The 9,538-nt window shown below is 51.2% G+C and overlaps 1 protein-coding gene across 1 annotated transcript; it reads left to right on the forward strand.

Annotated features, from left to right (window-relative positions):
• The first annotated feature begins 533 nt into the window (after positions 1-533).
• On the forward strand, positions 534-6,135 carry RGS16 (regulator of G-protein signaling 16). The gene is made up of 5 exons (XM_010853120.1): positions 534-674; positions 1,552-1,662; positions 2,406-2,470; positions 2,764-2,930; positions 4,225-6,135. The coding sequence occupies exons 1-5, from the start codon at positions 631-633 to the stop codon at positions 4,444-4,446; spliced, it is 609 nt and encodes a 202-aa protein (XP_010851422.1). The 5' UTR covers positions 534-630; the 3' UTR covers positions 4,447-6,135.
• Positions 6,136-9,538: the final 3,403 nt, after the last annotated feature.

Genomic DNA, 9,538 nt, shown 5'->3' on the forward strand with positions numbered 1-9,538 from the left:
ACCCGAGGCCATCTGGGTAAGAATACAGTAAATGGAAGTTATCAGTATTACCATGATGCTGTGCTGTCGGGCTTGCACCGTATGCTCGGGTCGTTAGGGCCGAACAGGCTCAGGCTGGAGCTGTGATCGACACCAGATGTACTCCCCTCATCCACCACCCCCACGCAAATTCTCCTGGCATCGCTGAGTTGGTTTCCTGCTTTTACTAGCGGCCGGCGGTTTTTTTTTTTTTTCCCTACTAAACTGGGTGCGCGCGTCTCATCTCGGTGTGACTTCTCTGCCGCTTCTCCTCCCCACGCCGGCGGCCGCTCGGAGGAGGGGGCAGCCCCGTGAGCACCCCCGCGGGGCGAAGGTTGCACCCGGCGAGGGCGCATCCTGGGTCGGGCGCCCCGCCCCGTCGAGCTCCAGGCCCCGCCTCCGCCTTCGCCCGCTCTCAGTACCGCTCTCCGATTGGTCGGCAGCGCGCAGCCTCTCCGCCCCCTACAAGGGAATAAAAGCTGCTGGCTCCGCGCATCCCGAGTAGTAAACCCAGACAGGCGCTGGCCGCCTTTCGTCTGTATTCGCGTTCTGCGGTGCCCGCTGGAGCCCGCTACCATCGTCCCCAAGACGTGCTGCCCTGCATCCGTAGCCATGTGTCGGACCCTGGCCGCCTTCCCCACCTCCTGCCTGGAGAGGTAAGAGCAGCTTCTCCAGATGCCTGGGGAAAGAAGAAGTCCCACCAACCTTAGGGAGTGAAGCAGAAAGCTTGCAGACCTGTGTGGTCTGGAGAACAGGATGAAAATGACTTCAGAGGTAGAGGTCAAATTGGTTCCACGTTCTCAGATGCCTCTCTTAGAGTCTCAGGGAAGGATGGGTGACGGGAACCGAGAAGGCAAAGCCAAGGGAAGCAGGGGGACCACTGTTTACTGCCATTCCCCATCATTCCTCTGCCAAGTGGCAGTTCTACTGCAGGAAGACTGTGGTGGCATCACCAGGCAAAACTGAGTCTTCCCCAGTTTCTTAAGCACTTGGTTTTCATTCTGAGTTACAGATCTAAGGGCATGGCCTCCTCTGATCCTGGAAATACAGGGAACTGTTTTTCAGGCCCTCAGCGAGGGACGTCCCCACTTCCCAGGGAGCTATACACCCACTCCAATCCTTGCTGGAGTCGGTGGCTGGGAAGGAAAAAGTAAAGATGAAGGTAGAAATCAGCTTCCACACAGCTCCGAAAATATTTGTGACAAGCCTAGAGAGTACTGAATTACCTTCTGCTAAGTCAACAGGCACAAAAAGCGTGACCTAAGTGGGGAAAAAGCCCATATGTGCTATACTGCAAACCCCCAAACTGTAAGACAGTCAAGTCACGGCTCAAATATTGCTTTAATTGTTTCTGGGCTCATGATACTGATGAGAGAGGTGAAGTGTAAGCCCTGGGAACAGCTATGGGTTCCCAGAAACACTCAGGCTTGGAATTTGGGTGGCACAAACCTGTGCTCTTCTGGGACTTCATGGATCTCTCTGCCCTGGTTGAGCAAGGAGAGAATCCTCATGAACTCATGCTTTGCCTTCCAGAGCCAAAGAATTCAAGACACGGCTGGGGATCTTTCTTCATAAGTCAGAACTGGGCTCTGATACTGGGAGTGTTGGCAAGTTCGAGTGGGGCAGTAAACACAGCAAAGAAGGGTAAGTCCCGCCGACCAGCCCGGAGCCCCTAGAGGGAAGGAGCCAGATTTAGGAAGGGAGCCCTGAGAAGGAAAATACTAGGAGACATTAGGACATACCGTCTTGGACCTCTTCCTAGAGATTGTAATGGAACTTCTTGCTGGTCTGCTGTGGCTGGCTGGCTCATGGGTGACTGGGTGGATGGCTCCAGCCTTCTAAGTCCACCAACAAATGAAGATACCCAGGGTTGGAATGTCTAGTTACCGGATTCTCCCATCTGGAGATGCCATTGCGTGTGTGACCAGGGCAAGGGCAGGGCCCAAGGCCACTGGACTCTGCTGCTACTTGCGTGCAGTTTACCGGGAAGCTGTGTTATATTGACCATCAACTGTGCCAGGTGCTGTGCTGGTCTCTGGGGTTGTGGGTAGGCATAATCTCTATTCAGGAGACCCTTATTTCCTTGGGAAAGTGTACAAAACAAACTGAGAGGGGAATCGGAGGAATTTTGGACAGCAAAAACACAGTCTTAGATATTTACTGAGGGCCGGAAGGTCCCTGCTTGGGTTTCTGGTTACTAGACACAACCATTTCCCTAAACCTCAGCAAAAAGTTGGGGAGTTTGAGGAGTCAGCTCCGGTAATTTTACTGAGCAAGCCTCCGTGTGAATTATACAACTTCAGAGTTCTGGCTAGGATTTGTGCTGTGTATTAGTTTGTTGTTGTTTTTAAAATTAAAATCTTGCCCCCTCCCCCCCTTTTTTTTAGCAAAAACTTCTCAGAAGATGTGCTGGGATGGAAAGAGTCATTTGACTTGCTGCTGAGCAGTAAAAGTGAGTTGTGTCTGTTGTGTCTGTCTGTGGGTGGCACACGGGTGGCACATGGGTACCCATGTGCCGCAGAGCCAGCCTGAGGATGCTGAGAACATGGGCAAAATAATAGTAATAGTAGTAATAATCCCCTAGTGTGTCAGCCTCTATCCAGAATACAAAGGCAGGTCCTTGTTTGAGAAAATTACATCCCCAAAATAGAGCCATTAACTACAATTGCTGTCTTTTCTTCTTTTATTCCCGGCTGGCTGTCCCCGCTGTCTGACCTGTCTCTTCCTCTCTCCCTGCAACCCCAGATGGAGTGGCCGCCTTCCACGCCTTCCTGAAGACAGAGTTCAGCGAGGAGAACCTGGAGTTCTGGCTGGCCTGTGAGGAGTTCAAGAAGCTCCGGTCCGCTACCAAGCTGGGATCCCGGGCTCACCGGATCTTTGAGGAGTTCATCTGCAGTGAAGCCCCCAAAGAGGTCAGAGCCATGACACATTCCAGGGATCCTGCAGACCCTGCCTGCTCCTTCCCCACTGAGAACTGGGGATGATCAGGGGCCAGTAAGGGAAGGGCCAAGTTTAGAAGCAGAGTGGCCTTATCTGACACAGGAGGCTGGAGATCAAAAAAGCCAGGCTCCAGGTCACCCCTGGGTACCATTACCCTCAGAGTCACAATGGGACTGGAGGGGTTGGCAGGGGTTTTGGCTTCTGTCGACACCCACCTTTGTAAACTAAGCCCTTTTTAGAGACTCAGAATACTTAACACAACTGCGGAGACAGGTCATTTTAGGATAACCTGACTCACTCACTCAGGTTTGTGGTTGGTGACCCTTTCAACCTTCCCTCTGGTCTCCACCGTGTTTGATAAGGAATATGACGCCACCTCTTGGAGAGAAGGAAGTAATGGCTTGCCTTTGTATCTTATTTTGTATTATTTTCTGAGCATTTTTATTTCTCCCATAAAGATATGTTGGGCACCAGTTACATGCAAGGCACATTTATAGTCATCAAGGATATGGCAGTGAACACAAAGCCTCTACCCCAGTGAGAGAAGATGACAATAACCAGTTAAATAAATATTTCCAGGGGGTGATCTGTGCTCTGATAAAAAGAAAGCAGGCTATGAGAGGGAGTACCAGGGTACAGGGTTGGAGGATGTAACACAGGAAACAAAAAATACAAAGATCAAAGAGTGCCTTTGTGATCACAGGCCAGCAAGTGGGCCCGTGTGGAGCAGGAAGTGAGAGAGAGTGGGAGGTGATGTCACACAGGTGGCAGGCGGCCAGGTGCTGGCCCAGGTAGCCTTGTGGGCTCAGCACCCGTGTCGGCCTTTTCTTGGAGTGATGGGGAACAACAGAACTGCCAGAAAACTGACTTGTGTTTTATAAGGCTCTCTTTGCTGCTGGGTGGAGAACAGACCCTGGGGTTCAGGGGAGGAGAGAGAGAGAGACCCAATAGCAGGTGCTGGCACTAGCCTAGGAGAGAGGTGGCAATGACTTGAACCTGGGTTGTCACAGAGAAACAGGTGAAAAGAGGGTGGATCTGTACCCATTCGTAACATCTCCTGGGTTGTTCTGAGAGAGAGGAGGGTAGAAGGGAGGACAGGCCCAGAGCTGAAAAGCCCACTGATGGTCAACTCAGCAGAGCCCCAGTTCCTGGTTCAGAATCCAGTGCTTCTACCACTGCCCCCTGCCAGTCCTCCCAGGCCTGCCAGCCCCCTCACCCTGGCTCTGAGCCCCCCATTCACCCACATGCTTGTCCTCCTTCCCACAGGTGAATATAGACCACGAGACCAGGGAGCTGACCAGGACGAACCTGCAGGCCGCCACAGCCGTGTGCTTCGACGCGGCGCAGTGGAAGGTGCGAGCCCTGATGGAGAAGGACTCGTACCCGCGCTTCCTGAAGTCCCCCGCTTACCGGGACCTGGCCACGCAAGCCACAGCCGCCTCTGCCTCCCCGTCCAGCAGCAGCCCAGCTGAGCCCTTGCACACCTGAGCCTCAGGGCCTGGAAGGAGCCAGCCGGGCAGAGAGATTGAGTCACCCACCCCCGAGGTGCTGTCCCCATGGAGAGGCAGGTTCTGCAAAGCAAGAGAGGACAGTGAAGGAAAAAGCTGACCTGGTGACACCCTCACCTCCAGATCCTTGGGACTGAATTCCATGCGTGAGAGGGTCACCCCACTTCTAGGACCTGTGGACCAGGGCTGAAGATAAGGGTTGTGTGGGGCTTTCAAGGGTGGGAAGAATGATGGTGCAAGAGTCATCATTGGCTCTGGCCATTCTCAACAGGACAAGGGATATTCCCAGGGGGCTTTGCAAAATGCATGGATAAAGGGGAACTTGAAAATGAGGGAGAGAAAGACAACCAGGTTAGCCAGTTTTGCTTGTCGAACGGTTGACCTGTTTTCCTAATTTCCAGACTGTCCTGGGCATGAAGGGAGCCATGAATGTGGAGTCTTCCCATCCTGTCCTCCTCACCTGTCTCTGGGCTACTGGTGGTGGTGGGTGGTGGTGGGGGTCCCCTAGCTTGCACTTCTCAACACTTCTGTGTCCAGCCTGGCAGTCTTGTCAAGGCCAGAAAACCAATGTGATGCTTACCCCGAATGAGATATTTACCTCAAAAACTGGCTTTCAAGCCCCTCTCCAAATCAGTAGAGAGGCCTGAAAACAGGCCATCTTGCCCATGCGAAATGAACCTTGGTGCTCTTGGTGGGCTCTTGCGGGGGCCTCTGACTCCATGTGTGCTGCCGGGTCCACCTGTGAGCAGGACCTGCTGAGAGCCTCTTGCTGGGATGTGCCCCCTCTTAGCTCTGAGCTGCCTGGAGCAAGACGTGAGGCCTCTTGGTGAGCAGCTTTAGTCCAGCCCTTATGCTGGGCAGGGTGGAACGAGGGAGAAAGAGCTCCTGGGAGACAAACCTCATGGCAGTTCCAGAAAGTCCTGTTTAAATCAAGCTAATATTTTATTTTTGTGAGGAGAAGAACAGGGAAAAAGAGATTCCCCAGGATGGAAGGGGAACCTTGTGTTTCTTTCCTGTGGATTGCGGGGGTGTACTCACTGGGGGTGTCCATGGAAATGAGGCAGGGACCTTGATGAACTTGGACAGCCTGTAGAAGCTGGGAATGAAACTGGGGTGGAGAGAGGCTGCTGGCAAGAGCAGGACTAGGGGGAATCAGAACCTGCTTGTCACCCCAGGGCATCACCAAACACCCATTCCCTGGTGGGACTTCTGCCCCGGCTGGGCTGGGGAGGTGAATTAACCAGGCAGCCCCTCTTGCCCCCAGGGAATCCACACTGTTCTCTCTGCGCTAGGAGCTCCTCCAGGAGAAAAGTATTTAAGCCTAACATATTGTTGGTTTTGTGACAATGGTCATGGCACATTATTTTTTATTTCTGTTGTCGTGTTGTTGCTATTATTATTTATTGTCATTTGCGCGTCTGCCTCTCCTGGAGAATCCACAGGAGCTGGTAGCCTGGCTGTTTCCCTCTTTCCAGCAGATGCTACCTCTTGAAGTGCTGGGAACCTCTTGGCGCCTGCCAGGAACTCCTCGCCATTTAAATATTTATTTATTGTTGACCACGGGAGCTGGTTTCCTAAATGTGAATGATGTACTTATTCAACCCCCATTTTCCTATTGCAGCATGTTATTTTATTGTGAAATAAAAATAAAACCCAAACACGAGATTGATCCTGTCTGCAAGGGCCGTATGGTCAGGGGAAGAGGGAAGGGAAGTGCTCAGGGCGGGGGGTGCCTTGTGGGAGAGCTGGTCTCCAGAAATGTCACAGGACACACGGGGAAGCTTGACGGTGTGTGGGCAGAGGTGCACATCCAAGGCCCGAGTTTGCCTGGTGACTGGTTCTAACAGTGGCCTCCAGGATGGTAACTTCCTTCAGCTGGTGACGGCCCAGCTTGTTGGGGGCCGGCGTGAGGCACTCCGCCCGTGGCAAAGGTCATGAGGAAGGAGGCTCGACATACGCAAAGGCGGGATCGGGCCTCAGGAGTCCCCCTGGAAATCCTTGAGCATCTACCCCGATAACCAGAGCCTGCCTACTTTACTACTTTGTGCTCTCACCTACACCTCTGACTTTACCACCTCTTTCTGAGAAGGAATTAACTCAGAGCTCCAGTTAATAATAATTCCTGGGCGTGACAGGAGTGTTTCAACTTACAAACTCTTCTGAAGGTTCTCTAGCCTGCCTGACAGGCTTGTCCGGCCACATGTGATTGCTCACAGCCTCCCAACCATGAGAGGCACGAGATGCTTTAAACCTTCTAAAAACAGGTTCTTTAGAGAAGTTAGAAAATTATTAGTATAAGTATAGTGGGCTGATTAGAAATTGTATTGGCGAAGGGTTTTTCATTTGTTGAGCCAATGTTTGTTGCTAAGTCTCCACATCCCCTGCCCTTATACACATTAATGAATGTATAGAAGAAATAAGTATTAACCTTTGATATTAATCACGTTGGACCTTAGGCTAAGTAAATTCTTTCCTTAATTAAAACCCACTACACCCTCACCCTATAAGAATGTAACTTTATCTGGTACCTTCGGAAGGTGGAGTCTGTTTTAAGAATAATCACTCCTGGAGGAATAACTGTTGACTAACCGCTGTCACAAGGAGAGGGTCATAAATTGTCAGCAGGCACCCCTGGCCAGAAGATGATGTAACACCCCTAAGACCTCTGTATACATTTGTATGAAGCACCTGACTTTAATAAAAGTCAGGACTGCTATCCCCACGTGACTTTTGTATAACATCTCAGTGTATAAAAACAGACTCTGGAAAATAAAGAATTGGGATCAGTTCCTTGAAAGACTGGTCTCCTCATGTTGCTTTCTCTCTCAAACTCTGGTTGAGTCTCCATCTGGAGCGCAGAGCCTGCCATGCTTACTAACTATGCTTGGGCTTCTAAGATCCGACCGGGGAGGCCTCAGTGTCTCCTGTCCTTCGGGAGAATGAAAGGACACCTGCAGCCTACGTAAGTGGTGCAAGCTTCTTGTCTTGAAGTTTTATTGGTTTCCCGCGTAAACCAAGCTACTCAGCCTCTTTTCTCCACTGAACTTTCCTGCTGAGCTATCCTCATTCTATTACTCTTTATATCTTTGATGAATATTTAAATTAAGTCACCGACGCCATCTCCCCTTCGAATACCCTGGATCAGCCGGGGCTGGACCCTGGCACCAGCTCATGTCAAGCTGTTGTGTCCTGTTGATGGTAAGCCTAGCCTGGGACCTGGGATGCTTTGCAGCAAGGCTGCAATGCTTGTACCTGGATACACGTTGAGCAACAAAACACAAAGGCACTGTGGGACTCAACCCTGTGCATGCACAGCTAGGGCAAATTCTGTACTCAAAAGATACAAAGAAACCAAAAAACACAACTGCCACTTTTGAGCAGCCTAGAGTAAAAATAGGGTACTGCACAGGCACCCTGCACACAACACCACCTAACGGGTGGACAGAACACCTAGGCTACCCCTCCTGCCTAAGCCTGAACAACACTCCACCCTCCCCTCACAAAGGAACCAGCTCCCACTCCTCAGGGAGCGAGCAAGCAAGGGAACCTGCTGTTTGCTCTTGCTCCCCACTGCTGCAGCAGCGGCCTCAGTTGAGCCGTGCCTGAATTGTCTGGCTGCCAGTGAATTTCTATTGATTGGGAAAGGCCAAGAACCCTGGCTGGTAACAGTCGGACCCGGCTCAGCTGTCATTGCAGAGCCCATCTCCTCTGTCCACCTGACCCAACATGAGCTGTTCCCGGTTCTTGGAACAGCAAGGGGTGGCTTGCCCTGGCCAAGTCACCGCACATTATCAGTTGCAGGGGTTGGGGGGGCACTTCTGTGCCATTTTCACCTTTGCCCATTTCCAATTTGCATTAGTGTACTTTTGGGCTTCCTTCATAGCTCAGTTGGTAAAGAATCCAGCTACAATGCGGGAGACCTGGGTTCGATCCCTGGGTTGGGAAAATCCCCTGGAGAAGGGAAGAGCTACCCACTCCAGTACTCTGGTCTGGAGAATTCCATGGACTGTATAGTCCATGGGGTCACAAAGAGTTGACATGACTGAATGACTTTCACTTCACTATGAATTCAAGGAATCAGCATTCCTTATAATTTCATAGACATCTCTGAGATGAACTTTGGGAAGCAGCGTGATGCTTGGGACTACTCCATTCCCGGGGAAGAGAATGAGCAGTTTGCACTGGGTTAGAAAGAACTTGGCCTTAGGCTTGCAAGGATCAAATCTGCTCTTCCTCTGCCAGTCACCTCCTTGTTCTCCCCAAATTCCTCTCTAAGTTGAATTATCTGTTTATATGCAAATCTAGGCTTTATATTGACTTTTATTTCTCCCTCATTGTTAGTCTTCAGAGAAAGCAATGGCACCCCACTCCAGTACTCTTGCCTGGAAAATCCCAGAGACGGGGGAGCCTGGTGGGCTGCTGTCTATGGGGTCACAGAGTCAGACACGACTGAAGTGACTTCACTTTCACTTTTCACTTTCATGCATTGGAGAAGGAAATGGCAACCCACTCCAGTGTTCTTGCCTGGAGAATCCCAGGGACGGGGGAGCCTGGTGGGCTGCTGTCTATGGGATCACACAGAGTTGGACACGACTGAAGTGACTTGGCAGCAGCAGTGTTGTTAGTCTGAGTAAAGTGACCAGACTTCAGGTACATTAAGTAGAAAAGCCCATGGAATCATATTTGAAGCTCAGATCTAAGGGGCAGTTGTGTGTGTGATGCCAGGAGGGATTCTGAGGTTAACAGTCAGAAAGGAAGATGGGAACAAACACCAGGGCCGGCCCTGATCTCGTTTAGTCCAATGACAGCTCTGTGAGGTAGGTGTGATAACCCTCTGATACAGACAGGGAAACTGAAGCTCCTAGGGGTGGGGTCTGGGGGAACATGCCCAGGGAAGCCAGTTTGAGAGAGGGGCAGAGATGAGATCTGAATACAATTAAACCAAGGGGGGTGGGGTGGGAAGTCCAGTCTGTGAGAGATGGTCAAGGGATATGATGCATGAGGGAAGAAAAAAGATGGTACCCAGAGAGTCAGGAACCTTGTCTCCATTACTTTTCTTCCACCTTTTTGTC

The sequence above is a fragment of the Bison bison genome, unplaced genomic scaffold, assembly GCF_000754665.1.
Source record: "Bison bison bison isolate TAMUID 2011002044 unplaced genomic scaffold, Bison_UMD1.0 scf7180017864322, whole genome shotgun sequence".
Taxonomy (NCBI): Eukaryota; Metazoa; Chordata; class Mammalia; order Artiodactyla; family Bovidae; genus Bison; species Bison bison.